The sequence below is a fragment of the Nannobrachium achirus genome, assembly GCF_963921795.1.
Source record: "Nannobrachium achirus genome assembly, chromosome: 22".
Lineage (NCBI taxonomy): Eukaryota > Metazoa > Chordata > Actinopteri > Myctophiformes > Myctophidae > Nannobrachium > Nannobrachium achirus.
This window is the reverse complement of record NC_137829.1, coordinates 25289756-25308030: the sequence shown is the minus strand read 5'-3', so window position 1 is coordinate 25308030 and position 18275 is coordinate 25289756. Positions and strand designations below refer to the sequence as shown.

At 41.3% G+C, this 18275-nt stretch overlaps 1 protein-coding gene across 1 annotated transcript; it reads right to left on the bottom strand.

Annotated features, from left to right (window-relative positions):
- Window positions 1–5309: 5309 nt before the first annotated feature.
- LOC308307395 (E3 ubiquitin-protein ligase MARCHF4-like) lies at window positions 5310–17266 on the bottom strand (the record flags this gene model as incomplete). Its single annotated transcript, XM_080752648.1, has 4 exons — window positions 5310–5731; window positions 8928–9120; window positions 10309–10464; window positions 16820–17266. 4 exons carry the CDS (start codon window positions 17264–17266, stop codon window positions 5310–5312), a joined length of 1218 nt encoding a protein of 405 aa, XP_080608774.1.
- Between the last annotated feature and the right edge of the window lie 1009 nt (window positions 17267–18275).

The following is an 18275-nucleotide window of genomic DNA, read 5'->3' as shown; positions in this document are numbered from 1 at the left end:
TATATAGACTTGATATGATATGATATATTACTTTATTGTCTGTTCACACTGAAATTTCTCTCCATTTAGCTGCATGGGGACCACCTGGAACCCCATCAAGGACCACTGGTGGTCCCCGGACCACTGGTGGTCCCCGGACCACTGGTTTGAGAGCCACTGCTGTAGTAGGCTACTATCAACTCTAAAAGTATTTGTGTATAAGGTTGAGTGTTTATCAATGTTCAAAGGAAGTGCACTCAGGAAGCCACTCATCAGGGGCTCCATTAGAAGAGCAGAGTGATGCTGCCATTGACCGGATCTCAGAGTACAGCTGCAGCAGCTGTTTTGTAGAACATCTTCCAGTGTTGTTTGTGTGTTGAGTGAAAGGAAGAATCCGAATTAGAATCGTCCAGGCTTCTTTGAAAGCAAACCACTTGAACCCTCGAGTCCCTATTATGGGGTGGATGAAAAGCTCTACAAGCTCACAACGTGTCATATCGCGACGAGTTACTTGGGAGTTTGTAGAATGGTTATATTCTGCTAAGATGTGGTTAAAATGTGTGAGGTTGTCTTTTCTGTTTCTCATTGTAAGCTTCAAGCTTCTATTATAGTCTCTATTGACATAATCAGGACCACCTGACAAATTAGGCTACATTTTAAAATATCACCATTGCCATTTGGCAAAGGAGATAGACAGGTAGAGAAGTGATTTGGTAGAGTCAGAGGGATTGGGTGGGGGTGGGCTGTGAAAACTTCTAATCCAGTATTTGTAATGGTGTCCACAGAAATTACAAATTATCATTATGGGAGAAATAGGCCTGTGGCACTCCAACTTCTATCAAATCAGCAAATCAAAAGTTCACCTTAATCATTGCTTTACAAAAAACAACATATGTTGTTATAGCCTATAACAACTTATATTGTTATACACATAGGCCTATATTTAATGAGTAAACAAACACATTTTGAGATGGAACTGGATGAATATTGGTTACATTTGGTTGCCGAACGTGGTGGAAGTACGATTCATTTCTTAAGAAAAAGTAGCAATACCACAATATAAAATGCAAGTTTTGTATTAATCTAAATCTGCAAAGTAACTAACTGTGAAATAACTGAGTGAAAAGTACAATATTTGACTCAGAGTTTTAGTAGTAGTTTTAGAGTAGAAGTACAAAGTATTCAAAAAAAGGGAATACTGAAGTAAAGTAAAAGTACCTCAAAATTGTACTTAAGTACAGGACTTGAGTAAATGTACTGCACTGTCCACTGTTTGACAGGGAGATTGTAGTTGTTGAATTACATGTATTTCTTAGCAGTGCCTAAATAAGCCACCAGAGGGGAATGCAAGCTGCAAAAACAGAATGCTGAGATCCATTCAGATGACTCTTTTTCTTCACACACACAAATAACGGTTACTGAGTTCATTATAGAACCATTTAAATGAATGTTTTTTTAGTGAACCTTCAACTAAAAGGTTCTTTCTGGAACCAAAAGTCGTTCTTAATCTATGGCATCACTCTGAAGAAACATTTCGGTTCCAGTTGGCACCTTTATTTTTCTGTGTATTGACAATAATTACAAGCCTCTTTTTCTATTCATCATGACACCTATCACTTCAAAAAAATAAATTGAAGGTGACGCTACTGAGGTGCTACTTATACCATGTGGGCTACAAAAATAAAGAATGTATAGCAAAACAGTTTTAGTTTGTTTTTCTGTTTGTATGTATCTATTGAGTTAACATTACTCTATAGACCCCCAGGTGTGGTTATAATACCGGTATGCAAATATGTCTTCCCTGTGTATTTTTGGTTTGGAGTCAAAAGGCCCAATTGAAATAGACCGCTTTAATGACATAATAAGATCATCCCCTCCCTTTTTTACCAAACAGCAACACTATGTGGCTGGCTAACTTCACCTGGTTATGCATGCATGCTCCTGGGTCACATACACCAACATAACATGTTGTTATACCTTATCCGTGGACCGTGAGCCTTACTCTGACTTGAAAAAGGTCCTATAGGGCCAACACATTAGTCCAAATGCAGTTTGAATATGGAATAACTTTTCCTTATAATGAAAGGTCTCAAATACACCCATTGCATTTGATGTTATCCTAGATAAAGTACTATGTTCTATCCGTCTGTCTTTCAATGTTATATGAGATACTTAAAGTTTAAGTGTGGTTCCTGTGGAAATAAGCCTCGGCTTTCTAGGATCTCCTTTTAGTTGACCTTGTACCAGTGATTTGTACTGTTAAATCACTGGTACAAGGTGTTATGGGAGAGTTTATGCTTCATCTACAATTTCTCCTCTATTGTGTTTGACCGATGATGCTTCTGTGCTACATAATGGCTGTCATTTCATCCCACCACAAAGATGTGGGGAACTTGAGAAGATTCTCCTTTCCAGTTTAGTTGCAGCTAGTGAATGTGTTTGTACAATTTAATTTATACGGTGGTTGACGGAAAGCCCTTCCTATTATCTTGCCAAACTGATATTGTGTGTTGATATGGTCAGTATGCTGTACAAAAAATCTGGCTTATAATGCAGCTTGAGGTGAAATGCTGCTAATTTTAGAAGCATTATGATTTCAAAGGACATAGGAGGGATTAGACGCAGTGGTGGCTCCTGGCAAATATTTCAGTGGAGGGGGGCTGGAATTTGCGACTGTATATATATATATATCCTTATTATAATTGCCAAAGGGACCCATGGAGTGCCACTGGCCTTCGGGGCAAGTGTTCTAGCAAACCAGTTATCCTACCGGTTCCACGCTTGGTACATATACTGCTCAGTACTCTGGTAGGGTTCTAAGCTATCTTCCCCACCATGAATGTACTTACATATTGTACAATTAATATAATATATATCATATATATAATGTAATATCATTTTATTCAGGCAATTTTTTTAGCCACCTTTAATTTTTGCCACAAGGCACCCAACTGTGCATTTGGAATTCCATATATGGAGATAAGCGCATCTGTCTGGAATCCATAGACCCCCCCCACCTCCATATATCATAAGCTCTCAGGTCGCATACACAAACTTTAGAAGGTAATCGTAGCCAATCAGGAGGGAATATGGGAAATGGGACAGATCCATGTTGATGACGTGACTTTACTGTGTACCGCTTTGCGTGATTTTAGAGCAAAATCTGTAGGAGCAGTGTCCAATTTCTTTTTGTAAGAATCGGCCTCATGGTGGCGCTAGAAGAGGGCCATGTGAGAAATGAGGGGTGGAGGTTGTGGTTTGGCAGCCAAGGAATGTGTGTGTGTGTGTGTGTGGCATGGATAGGGGCAACGGTGGCGGAGATATGAGTAGGGGCAAGTGTGACGTTACGTGACGGACAGACTGACTGACAGCCGGTGGAGCTTTTCATAGTAACTTGCGAACCTGATGGTCGCAAAAAATGAAGACTTCTTCACCCTGTTCTACAAACAAAATGATTTTCAAAGACACAAATATCATTCTTTCCCCCAAATAAAAAAATAGCATATTAACCCTTAAGGATGACATTCAATTAATGAATTCCCATAAGGTTTATTTACCCCCCCCCCCCCCACCCCCCCCCCCACACACACACACACACACACACACACACAAACACACACACACACACACACACACACACACACACACACACACACACGCACGCACACACACACACACACACACACACACACACACACACACACACACACACACACACACACACACACACACACACACACACACACACACTCACTCACTCACTCACTCACTCACCTTTGATTTGGGGCTTATCAAAGCTAGTCAGGGAGTGAATATAGAAAGGATGTAAATGTATTCATGGTGAACTCTCAACAACCTCCCGGCTGCCTGAGTCGGTGTTGTACAGTAGCTCCCACCCATCAATATCAGCACTTCATGACTTGAATAATTCAGCAGAAAATCACTGAGCTACAGTACCTGAACCTTTGCGGATACTAGATCTGTGTAGATTAAATGAATGCGAAATTCAGAGAGAAGCAACACTTGGGCCAAATTATGCTCTTTGAACTGTCACGGAGCACCATGCTATATGCTTTGATAATTCAAATATAATTCAATGTTCAGCTGGTTAAATCGATGTTGTCAGCACCATGTTATATCGATCAGACTTGGCCACAGTGTGGCTTATTTTAGAAGAACTGCTGTTGTACAACAAATAAACCAAGGGCATACAAGTGTACGTAGCTGATGAAGCATAATTACAGTATCTGAAAAGGTTGAGCTGCAACATAACTTTGGTTAATGCAGATCATGCTTTTGATGTATACATTTATGAGCTTTATACTTTGTGATGATTATCTGTCGAATGCATTTTGGAAATGGGTTGCGGAGAGCCTTTTCTCAAAAGGTTATGAGCACAGTGATTGTGTTTTTCAGGTTTGCTTACAACGGATTATCGCAGCCCCAAAAATGCTTTTGGAAAAAGCTTAACACCCTTATATACTGTACGGTATATTTAGTTGACGGGGTCCCCCAGGGCTCTATACTCGGCTCCCACCTTTTTCCCTTTACACCAAATCTCTTTGCCCTAAGAGCTTATAGATCAGCTTATAGATCAGCTATTTTCAGTGTTCACTTTTCACAACATTCCTAGGGTTAATGTGGTTAATGAGCACACAGTGTATAGAAAGTGCTAGCCAATACAATCATAGCATTATTCTGTTTAAGTTGAATGAACCTACTAGTGTCTGCATGTTTATCACAGTGTTTCTTGCGTCCCACAAGCTTCTGAAGTTTACTGTCCCTCATGATGACAACTAAGACCATTCACAGACATGAATCATGCATTCTGAACAAGTATGCTATCAAAGAGCATTTCTGTTTTTTTGCCACTATGGGATGAGGAGACTCGACACTGGTAAAGGTGTGGGACCTAGTGATGATGATAACTAAGCCAAATTAGCTATTAACTATTCACTGAAGACAGCTGTACTTCAGAACATGTATTAAGTCAATCAACTGCTGATGATAATGTGAGAGGACACTTATTTTCAAAATAAGTATCATATTATCATTAGTATCATTGTTGCTATTTGACATTTACAGAACTCCTAATTAAAAATCTCAACATATATCATCAACATTAAAAAATACAGAAAAACATTACCAACCAATTCTGAAAATCAAACAAATTTCATTTTTTATTGAGTCCACGTATCCGAGATGCATTTGAAACAAACAAGAACATCATATTAATCCAGTGCAGTTAGGACAAGGCCGTTTTAACTGTCACCCAGTTTAATATCAATCTCCACCTCCTCCACACAGGATATAAGGCCTCAACTGAATCCTCAGACTGTGGTGACTCTCATGACCAGCTCGCGCGTGCCGCCATTGGGCTGACCGCGGGCCTCCGGCTGTCTCAAGTGGCTGAGGAGGTGGAGGATGTTGTAGGGACAATGCTGGTCTGGCACTGCCATATCGACGCCGGAGTCGGCATGTGTGCTCAGTGCCGCTGCGGCCGTCACCAGTGTTGTAGCGGTGGACCCCGGTGTTGTGGAGGCTACTACCATAAGGGAGGAGGTGGATATGGAAACCCCTACCCCGGTTTGATGGCCCTCGCCGGATGGAGACAGAGTCCTTTCCATGGTAGTGTCCTTGGTATCTTCACTGTCCATTGACTTGTCATAGTTCAGAACCTTCCACTGCTGGTTGACGGCCTGCCAGCGATGGAAAATGCGGAACACGGAGGGCCCCTCGTGGACGATTAGCGCTGTGGGCATCAGAACATCAATTAGACAACGCCTCTATCTGGCAGCAGTGTTAATGATACCGCAGGGTGATATATCGCTGCAGCAGTGTGCCGTGTGACTGTGATAAGGCAGAGAATGAAGGTGAGGCTTACAGTTGGCACCAGCCGAGGGAGAGGCAGAGCAACAAAGCTAACCCTTGAGGAGGTAACCAGACCATAACTCCTCAGATACATTCTCCCATTTCATGCAAAACTGTTAGATATGGTACAGCTTGTGACATGCACTGTGATACATGACAAATCCAGGTCTTGGGTTTATAAAGATGAAGTATTAGTTCCATGGTTTTGTTCAATAATGTCTTGTCAGAGTTCAAAATTGCTTATTGATTTGTCCTCATTGAACTCGGTATGCTGGAAAATCAATCTGTAACAAGAGATGCTGGGTCGTTTGATTGCACTGCCTGATTTTGTCACATTACAGTAGGTTATTGTGAAGGGACATTTGGGGTTCTCTATTTTATTCTATTCTTTTCTATTCTACTTCTGCTGAGGTCAAAATGTTGCATTAAAGGAGTAGTTCACCCCCAAATCAACACACACCCCATGCAGATTTGAATTCATGGATATTCTTTTGTTTTTGTCACATTCCTAAGCCAATAATATGAGGAGAGTCTTTTGTCCCCATAGGGAACAAAGGAGTCGCTTTGTGTCGCCATTTACTTACTTTACTTCTTTATTGCACAGCTGCTCTGACATAGCTTGTATATTGTATTTGTTCCTAGTGAACTTGTATTTGTTAAATGAATGACCTCTTTCATTAAGGAAATGATTCTAAATAAGCCTTTTGGCTTCTTCCTCTCCTTGCGCAGTATTTTGTATACTCAATATGTATTGTTCTATTCTATTTCTTATAATAATGTGCTAATAAACTAAACTAAACTAAACTAGGGAACCACTGCTGGTCATCAAATTAATGACTTAGGAATGTGACAAAAACAAAAAAATCAAACCTTGGTTCGAAGTGAAGCAGTGCATTTTTATTCTATGTGTTCTAGAGCTATGAAATCTGTGTTCTAGATCTATACATTCTGTGTTCTACTTTCTATGTTCTTTAGTTCTATACTTTTATGAATTCTGAATGAAAGATTTTGTCTGGCGGGCCAAATTGTCATGTGAAGCTTGACCAATCCTCAATTCTGCATGCACGGGACATGTACGGGACAGACAAAGCCACTCCTTGAGAATCTATGGGAATCCTAAAAAAAAAACATGTACGGGACAGACAAAGCCACTCCTTGGAACCGGCTTTCACCGCTTCAAAAATATCCATGAATTTAAGTCTACACTGGGTGAGTAATCGATTCTTTTGGGTGAACTATCTTAATACTTCTGTCTTTAATTTCATCCTAGAAAGAGGTGCACTAGGTTTAAGATATGCAGAGACTAAAAGTAAGAATAGTATGCCAAGTAGATGATAGGCAGCTAATAACTTCTGCTCCCTGTATTTACAGACTCTGATGACAAGAAATCCTACCTCCCCTCCAGAAGTATTTGTTTGTCTCCTACTCTGTTCACTGATAGGGGGAAGTCAGCTATTTTCTCACTAAAATCTGCCAGGTGAAATGTTAATCTCTATAAAGTACTCCAGAGTCAATCCCCACTACCGAACCGGAGACAATCAATCTCCTCTTCCTCTTTTCCCGCTGTCTATTGCAGTGGCAGGTGGGGATTTTTCAGTGTGTGATGCCATCAACCAGCCACAGGCTCAAGAGGAGAACATCCACGATGGGATGGATTTATGCTACAAGATTTCTACAAGTTTAAAGCCCTAGGACACCCACACAACTCCTGAACACTGTGATGGGTGTAAATGCCTTAGATTTTCTTTCTTCTCTGAGACTATCCCAAAGTACACTGATCTTGAAAGCTTGTGTAGGACTGCTATTTTGGTGCTTAATGTTGTTGCTTGCTCTATGTATCTAAATGAAAACAATTCAGTTAATGATATGAAAGTACTTAAAGAGGTATTCCCCCCCCAATCCACTTCACACTCCACATTAAGCATGTTTGATTCACACATCCTTGGTTCTGGTGACTGTTATGATATTGTACTTCGATTGCATGAGGGGATCATCATTTTTCAATCCTTTCTGATATACACAAATGCTGACATCACTGCTACTAAACAGTGCCCAAATTTGGGGAAAACTGACATCACTGATACCGCAGCCTGTACTGCGCATGCGTCACCGCCATGGTAATACCGGTATCTGCATGCTGAAACAGTGCCCAAATTTGGAGATGACTGACATCACTGATACCGCCGCCATGGTAACAGCCGCATGCTGAAATAGTGCCCAAATTTGGAGATGACTGACATCACTGATACCGCCGCCATGGTAACAGCCGCATGCTGAAATAGTGCCCAAATTTGGAGACGACTGACATCACTGATACCGCCGCCATGGTAACAGCCGCATGCTGAAATAGTGCCCAAATTTGGAGACGACTGACATCACTGATACCGCTGCCATGGTAACAGCCGCATGCTGAAATAGTGCCCAAATTTGGAGACGACTGACATCACTGATACCGCTGCCATGGTAACAGCCGCATGCTGAAATAGTGCCCAAATTTGGAGACGACTGACATCACTGATACGTCTGGGTTCTCCAACAGTACTTCCGAGACTCCTAGATTCAAACCCTCATATACTGTGCACACCCCATAAGCCAAACTGCACATCATTTGGAGCACATATGTTCGAACGGACAAGGACTAGTCTTAATTAAGACCAGGAACGCATCTGTTACACATAACCACTTTAACCATCATTTTTTATACTTTGGCTATTCAGAAATAGCAGATATACAAGCTCATAGCGCAGCACCGAGTGCCGTGCTATGAGCTTGTAGATCTGCTATATTTTTTTAAACCGTGAACATTTTTGCAAATCTTTGACTATATAATCTTCTTAAGTGAAAACTTTTAACTCAAATCTTTTCTTCTGGGGGGGGGGAAATATTTTGATATGGGGGTCCACGGTCAAATACATATAATTCTAGGGGTCCTTGACATTAAAAACTTTGAGCACCACAGATAAAGAAACATACGTTTTTTTCAGAAAACCATTAAGATTAAGCGAATTCTTTGGGTATTTTTCATGGGTTAAAATAGTTATTCATTTTTACACTATTAGTGTTGTTGTCTCACTCACCGATGCAGACGATGTCCATGAAGCCGTACATGCCATAGCAGATCTGGAAGAGCAGGTCCTGGCGCTGCCAACGGGCTGAGGGGCTGAAGGACGACCACACCAACCAAGAGATACTGGCCATCAGGAAGAGGGAACCCAAGATGGCCGCCGCAATCTGCACTTTCTCTATCACCGTCAGGGAGATGGCCTGCCACTGGGATGGAGAGACACAGACAGACTGTTATATGGTCGTTGTCGTGTGGAAACCTTGTGTGTCCAAAACCGTTTGTTTTGTTATCATTTTAAAAAATGATTTAAACTAGTGAAAATAGCCGATCTACAAGCACACAACACTGTGTGCTTGTAGATGTGCTATTTTCACTAGTTTTGTGCGACAGTCTTGTATGATGAAGATGGGCTTTACTTTACGAAAAAGCATACACATTTGAGACTTGGAGATACAAGGTTTCTGCCTGACAATGACGATTTATTACTTGTGACAACATGCACTGCTTCATCAGATACTGTATGACCACTGATAAAAGATGCAGCTGTTGAATCTACGTGGTAGAACTTCTTGATTTATTGTGTACTTCTGTGTACTTCTCCCACTCAACTTAAAAAAGGTTCTATGTTCCCCACTCATCCAAAAATGCAGGAAACATTCATTTCTAATTATCAATAACAACTCAAAACACAACAATGGGGAGAAATTACGAATACTAGTGGGACAGGTAGCACTAGGGACATCTGTGGGTGGGGAACATAGAACCTGGGGAACATAGAACCTTTTTGGGGGGGAAGTGGGGAACATAGAACCTGGGGAACATAGGGAGGACCCCATATTATCTTCTGGTCATTTAATGTGAACCACACTATGCATTCAATGTACGCATGTATTGTACTTAAACTTCAGAACTTGTGGTGTTACAATGCCAGGGGTAATTTTGTTCGCTAAGCACAGCATTCAGCTGAATAATCTCTATCCTTAATTAGAGGAAAACTCTTAGGAGCACCTTGATGGTCTTCTAAATACACAACACAGACCAAAGAACTGACAATTTGGCTTATAATCAGGGCAGGGCGAGAGTTGTGCTTACAAGGGGGGTTATAATACTGAACATATTGTTCCATGAGCTCCCGATGAAAAACAATGTTGTGAATAATTCAACAGAGATGATTTGTGACAAATGTGTGTTTTGGCACTCATATTCTAGTTTTTATTTAATTTTAATTTTCCTGTCTTTGGTGCCAAGAACCTCTAAAACTCCTAACTTTGCATATTTCTAACACACCAGTATTGTAAATTACACTGAAATCTTGCCTCATTCCACAAATAGATTCCCCTAAATTTGGACCCTCTGCAAGACAACGGCACTTAATCTTTCCCCTAACATCTCACCTGTAGTGGGTTCTTAGTGCTGATGGCGATGACCTGGTATTTGTAGTAGCACAGCTCACAGGCCCAGGAACCTCTCTCGCTGATCCATTTGATGAGGCAGGGGTGATGCGTGCAGCGTACTGATCCACTGCACCGACATGGGCTCAGTAGCTCCCCCTGTAGGAATAAGAGTCAGTAATCTAATGCTGAGAGGTCATATGACTCCTAGACAGACACGTCTGTTCTCAATATCGTTTTTTTGGTTTGTAATGATACATTTCAGAACCCTCTGGTTCTTAAAGGAGTAGTTCACCCCCAAAATGATTTTTTTTCTATTGATTACTCACTTGAGTAGAGTAGAGTAGAGACTTGAGTTCAATAATATTTTTTTGTTTTTTGTAGCATTCCTAAGACACAATTTGATTATAGTCAATTTACCCTGATGGTTTCCCCATCCAGTGCCATGCATTTGGATCCCCATCCAGGGTCTCATTAGTTACTTAGAATTTAAATGTCTTGTTTGATGTTTGATTTACAATATTGCAAAAGTTACTTAGATTTTTATTTTTTTATCACAAATACTATACCACAAAAAATAATGCACTGAATGAAACTGTCATTCAGTCTCTGCCATTTCATGACATTGAACTGTACACCACAGAATAAGCTGGTTACTAAAATTCGAGAAAAGGCATAGAAATCAGTGGATGATCAGTTGGAGAGGGAGGGTGAGTTTAACTTTAGCTGTACAGAAAAACCTGCGACAGGCAATAATAATAATGTAATATTGAGTATTAAAGTGAGAACATGCTTACAATAAATTGCCAATCCCATGCATGTCAGATACAGTAGCTTTCCTAGCTAGAATGCACACATGCAAACATTTCACCATCATGTTACAAGAGAAAGCCAGTCTGTCAACACATGGCAGCCTGGAAGTCTCATATATTCCACCTAGTTGGCAGTCATAATGAATGATTACTGGCTGGGTTAAGAACGGCAGGGATTAGTCACTGAAGCTTCTGTTCACTGAAACAAAGATGAAAACTGGTTGTATATTGCTGAACAGTGTATTGATTGAAAATATTGGGATGACGTTGTTGTACTGACCATGGTTATGTACTTTGACACTTGATTTTATAGTTTGAATTATTATAAATATTACTTAAATCTTTCACATTTGGCTTGTCTCCATTCCGCCATCTGGCCCCTTAAATCATGTCTACTTACTCCCTGCATTCTTCCATCACATGCACTGATTAGCTTATTTCTTGTGGTCACATGAACAGGATCTAACAGGTACATTATTCCACTCTTCCTCTTTCTGTAAGTTACTCTATCCAATATCACTTAAGGATAATACAAATGTAAATACGAGTGTCTGATGACCCTTCACTTGGTTGTTCTTAACAGAAAACCAAGCACTTCTTTCTAGTGATTTGACGTAGCTAAATTTAAGCAGCTACCATCAAAGACTTACTGCACAAGAGACTCTCAAATTAGTTTCTTCTCTGCCATCTAAAAAGCCTGGGATTTAAAAAAAAACCTTTGTTGGACAACAATATGACAAATGTATTCTCTTGCCCTGGGCGCAAAGCTCATTAAAATATATTACTACTCTTGTCATCGGGGTCCACAAAATATAGGCACTCGACCCATTTTGGGTTTCTGACCTACAGTTTAAGAAATGTACATGGAACCATCCAATCAACTCCCTGGCCTTGCAAAGATATGAAGTTTAATTCTCCACTGCAGAAAGACTCTCTTACCCTCTAACCTGGGGCATTGCTCATCCAGAATTCACACACACTGCCATACTATATCTACTATATATTAACAAACTCACTCACATGGTCCCTAAACAGCAAAGGTATCCTTAAGAAAGCGCAGCAGCGACTGTACTTTCTGAGGCGCCTCAGGAGATTTGGCCTGAGCACCAAGGCTCTTGTAAATTTCTATCGCTGTACCATAGAAAGTGTTTTGACAGGATGCATCACAGTGTGGTTTGGTAACTTGACTGTTCAAGACAGTAAACAGTTACAGAGGACTGTGAAGAAAGCTGCCAAAATCATTGGCACAGAATTACCACAGCTACACACAATCTATAACACACGCTGTAAGAAAAAGACAGAGAACATCTTAAAGGACAGCAGTCATCCCGCCCATTCCCTGTTCTATCTCCTCCCATCCAAAAAACGTTACCAGAGCATCTCATCGCACACCACTCGTTTCAGTAATAGTTTTTATGCTCAAGCAATCAGGTTGCTTAACGAAGAGATGAAAGCGAGACGTAGGTAGTCATGTGCACTGTACGCAGTTTTTAAACTGTACACTGTTACACTGTATGGTTTTTGTTGTTTTTGGGTTGTCTTGGGTGACTTGTTGTTGTCTTGTTGTTGGGTTGTTGTTTTTGTGTGTAATAAGGCTGAGAGAGCTCCTGGCACAAGCATTTCATTGTATGTCTGTACCTGTATGGATATGCGTGTGACAATAAACCTGAACCTGAACCTGAACCTGAATATCTACTACGAATACAGCACTGCAGACATTTTGTGGAGAACGAGCAAAAAACAGCGAGGGTCCAAATAACGTCTCCTCGCCATCATTGTCCTGACACATCTGACAGAAGGAGCAGCACCCTGGTCACAGCGAAGGGGGGGGGGGGGGGGGGGGGGGGGGTTGAAGGGAGCAGTAAAGGAGAAAAGGCTCATCTGCAGATGGCCATGGTGGGAGTGTGTTGGCAGGAGCATCAGAACAGTTCTGCCATGTCCAGTGGGACTCGAGCTACTCGCTGTGACACGGCTGATCACAGCCAAGAGTTGAAACCCGGATCCACTCATAAGCAACAGAGGAGCAGAACCTTGTATCAAATGTGGCGTTTTTATCTCACACACACCCTCACATGCACTGATAACAAACCAAAAAATACAAGCTGTGAATATTTGAAATTTTACACTGTTAAATAGTATATTGTATTAATAACCAGATTCATGGTGGTTTGGGTAGTATGATTATACTCCTCTGTGTCATATCACTTCTCCTCCACAGACAGCCTGGTGCACTTAATTTAGTTCTTATAAAACCTGAACCGCGTCTGAGTCAATAGGTTTTTCATTTTCTAAGGGTGGAAAATCAAGGAAAGTGAACTCCATTAAATATAGGCGAGGAGGACATAGTGAGATAACAACTTGCTCACCAAGAAACCAAACAAGTGAAATTGTTTTATTGCGTCCAATAATGAGTTTCTGGATAAAAACATTTTTTCTTTTAAGAATATGCAATATGGTATCATCAATACCGAATAGAATTGAAGGGCCACGTGTAATTTCAGATTTATTTACCTATAATGACCACTCATAAAACATAATTATGCCAGCAGAATGTCTTCATTGCTTATTCTGCTAGAACCATTGTGGTTAATAGTTAATGGCCCCAATAAAGAGTAATTGAATAGAAGAGCAATAAAAGGTTTTTTGATGTAATGTTTATGACTTCATCGTTCCTGCCAATAGATTTTGGCACAGGGGGCAAAATATTTCATTCCCTTACATAACTTGTTTATATGCCATTCCCCAAGAAATGTCTGAGGAGACATTGTATGTGTTACAGAATGCATAAAGCATAGTGCTTCAGTGCTGTGGGGGCTCAGAGAAAGAATGATGCTAACTCAGCCCCTCAAGGGCTCTCATTGTCCCCCTGACAAATGAACTGTGGGAGTGCATTATCTGTGTTATGATTTAGGAGTGAAAGCCAGTCTTTTCTAAGTAGCAGGGAGTCGCACATGCTTGACATGCAGCTCAAGTGAGGATGAGATAGTGCAAGCATCTGCCCCAAAGGGCACTTCAATGTAATAGTGCATGACACTCCAGAAGACGATCCCTCTGACAGGGGAAATATTGCATGGCTTCACTTTGATATAAGCCTACTTCAAGGGCATGGGATACCGTATTATTATTATCTGCTGATCTGTACGATCAGAGAAAGATAAGGCAGGGGAGGTGTTCCATGGTGGATCTCTGAGTGAAGAAGTCTAGAGCAGATTGAGCCCGAGAGTATTCTGAATAGAGCAAAAGGACAAAGGTCTGTCAGAGACCCTGGTGAATCATTTTAAGTGTGGTTTGATCTGGCTCTCCTGTAGAAGTGCAAATCCTTTTGTAATTGCCTCTTGTTCGGCTTTTGTTGAACATCGCTGATAGTAAAAGCCTTTAAAAGGGCTCAAGGTCACAGTATATGGAAACGAGATGAATAAGCCATAGCACCGAGGTAAAAGCAGACATTCATTTATTAAAGGTCTTTACCTTGAAATGTCAAACTGACACTTCATCTGAAACTTGCTCAATGGTTCATTATTTACTGTATCTGAGACTATTTCTTAACTCTAAAAGTAGTGTTCTGACTTGAAACAACAATTGCGACTAAAGCTGTGAATCACACAGGACAACTCAATTACACACAGTAAAATCTAGAATGCTTATTTAACTCTGAAAGTGTAAAATGGACCCTTAAGACTCACTTTAACATGCTGGATTTTATTGTGCAGCAATGCTGAAAAACACCAAGATTTATTCACTAAGATTAGCAAGATAGGGTACCTCTCAAATATCTACTAGAGACCACTAGACGAGTCTATAATAAATCATAAACTGCTTCCCAATAATTTCCTGTGTCATATATTCTACTTTAGCAGGCTACTTAACTGAAAATATGCCCCTCTCTGAACTTCCACACATTATCTTGACTGTTGCAGCCTCGGAAAACGGAAGTGTTTTGAAGGTGGATTGTCAGATCAGATACTGGCTGCCTTGGTCGACATCCCAGAGGCTAAGGAAGAACAGAGGATAACTAATGTCTCCTGCTGCCTGTATCACACAGTCACACACATTGTCCACTCATTTCTCTTTTAGAATAGAGCTGCCTGCTCCTGTGCCCATTTACACCTCAGCAGATCTATATCTGGACTTTACCCAAACCAACAACAGAGGCGATAGGAGAAGGAAGGATGGCGATAGATAAGGACTTGCATAATGAAACAATGGCATAAAATAAAGTGCTTATACAAAGAGGAGCTGAAATGTCTGAAAGCCATGGGAAATACTGCAATTTTCTGAGGCTGTTTATGTTTGTATGCATTGCAGCGTCTGCTGTCTATCTTGTTTGTATGGCTTTGACAGCATGCTGAATCTGAAAAGTCAGGTAATTTAAATCTAGGTAGACAACGGCAGTGGCTCAGGGGTAGAGTGGCCGGTAGAGCGATCGGATGGAGAACCCCAGTTTGATCTCCTCCCCCAGAGTTAGTGTTGAAGTGTCCTTGAGCAGCCCGGGGGCAGACCTCTATTCAGAAATACCCCCACTGAGGTTAGGGTTAGGGTTTAGGTTAGGTTTAGGTGACACCTCCATTTAGAATAATGGAAGTCAATCTTCTGAATAGCAATGTTTCTCAATAGAGATGTATAACCGCTGAACCCCTAATTGCTCCCGATGTGCTGGTTGGTGCCTTCCATGATTTCCTCCACCGTATGAATGTGTTTGTGAATGGGTGAATTTAATGCACAATCTATGTAAAGTGCTTTGGAATAAAGCGCTATATAAATGCACCATTTACAACTGTGCAGCTGTATACATACAGTAAGTAGCCTATAAGAATTCATTGTGTTACACTGTGATTATATTCTTCTGCATTTTTCTCATAGACTTCTAGATATATTTTTCTATAAATAACCCACTGTGGCATATTTAAAATGTGATCACAAAGGTTCAGCTGAACAGTGACTGATATGGCAAATCAAAATTGCTGCTGCTATATTACAATTTAATGGCAGCACACCTTTACTACAGTGTCTTCTGTCAGGCTTTTCTTTAGATTTACCATCCTTTCAATTGATTCATGAAGTGTAACATAATATTAATCATCAATAGTCTCACAGGCAGAGACAAACACTGTGACTAATAAAATAAATAAAAAGGTGACTAATGAATTAATCTCCAGTTCTCTACGGAATTCCTGCTCCGTTCACATTCATTCATTCATTTCTACTGTTAAGGCGGTGTGCGATCAACAGAGTAAAGACACATTATTTTGATTAAAAATGCATGTAATTGTAAACTATATGTGAATTGTATTCATATACTCAGTTTATGGGTCTAATGAGTTGCTGTGGCATCACTGTTCATGCTCCACACTTGTCAACAAGGTGGACAAGGTCTTTCATTTCATTATGCCCCACTGTCTTTTCATGCCTCACCAACTGATGAGAGCATGATGCAGCGTGAGCCTTGCTGAGCAGACTCCCAGGCCACTGTGTGATCTTACTAACAAGGAATTGGGATTGGGCACTTTTTACTCTATATGTCCTGAAAATAAACCTCACCAGTGGATCATGCTGTAAAAGCATGCCTGATATCAGGGGAAGTCAGGCATATAAAGACCTATATAAACATAAGTATTGTCCTCTCTTTTAGAGGGACCACTTGCCAATGAGAGATCCCATGACATGATGGTGACAACGAGACCTCCCCCTTTTCATTGACTTACATGCTCGGGGCCCTGGAAGCAGATCCTACACGTAGGCGTCCTGAAGCCACTCTCAGAGTAGCTGGTGATGGAGAACCTTTCTTCCAGTTTCCCCTGCTTCGAGCACTCATCGGAGGAGCTGCTGCAGCCGCGCAGGGCTGCTGACAGCTCTGCCGCATCCACCCAGCGCGCCACCGGTCGCTCTGTAGCAGCTCCTCCTGCAGGTGGAGAAGTCCAGTCACCACCTGGGTGCTGCTGCTGCTGCTGATGGCCCCGCACTAACGTGTTGTTATTGTCGGGGACCGTGTCGCTGCCGACCCCCTCATGGCTCTCCGTGGTTTGTCCGCTCATGGGGGTCAGTGGAGGCAGCGGTGTGGCAGGTGCCGCCGGTGGCCCGAGAAGCAGCACCCTCAGGTCACTGAGCAGGACGCAACAGCGGCTCTTCAGCATGCCCTGGCTGCGCAACATCAGTCCGTCTCCGGAATTCACAGCACCGTTCAGTGATGCTGATTGCAAACACCATGTGCCCCTGCTGCCATGAGCAGGCACTTATTCGATGGCTTTAATCCTGCGATATTTGTTTGTATATTGTTGTTCTCTCTGCGTATTCTTCTTTTCAGTTAATGTTGCCTTTTAATTTCTTCCCACAAGAAAGTGGATCCAAAGACAATACAATTCCCATCGATGCAAACAAGTGTCGGAAGCCATTAAGTTCAATAGGCTACATTATTTGCTAAAAAGGGAAAATGAAAATGTTAGATTTACAATCAGAGGGACGTGCATTCAAGTAGGCTATAGTCTAAATTGTCTTGTTCACTCAAATGTCCGAGGCTCGCACATTAATGTCTGTCATCCTTTCTAATAGTGTAGGCATGCACAATCTATTTAGAATAGATTAGACTATCTGGTTTGTCATCTCTCATCCAATGCTGAAACAATCATATCTGCTCCCAGTCATAAAACAGTAGCCTCTGTACCAGTGCATGCTCAAGCTTTAAAAAGAAAAAGAGAGAGAGAGAGAAAAAAAGAAATCTATGAAAACTCGATTTTAATCTGGTGCTCTTGTCTTGTTGCTGTCAATGCCCTTTACACTGAAATCTGTTGATGGTGTTAAACCTTCTTACCTGGACAGCCACACCAATTTCCATACGATCCATATTATGGGCTATTAGTCTCCGTTCTCAGGTTCTCTGATAGATTCCAAGCTGGGCTGCAGCCACGTTGTTGACAATTACGTCTCTTACATGTTTAGTAGTCCTCAAATATCGATTATTTTCCATGTTCAGGAAGTATAGCTACACATATGCGTTTCAATAATCCACCCATCAGTTAAATTCAGACACGATTCTCGGACGGACGGTGAATGGAATGATCTGTGATCATTGTGCTGCAGCTTCAGCACCATGATTCCTGGGACAGCTCCCACGTCACCAGTAGCCAGCACAGTGTGATGCAAAAGGCAAGCGGAGGTTGGAAC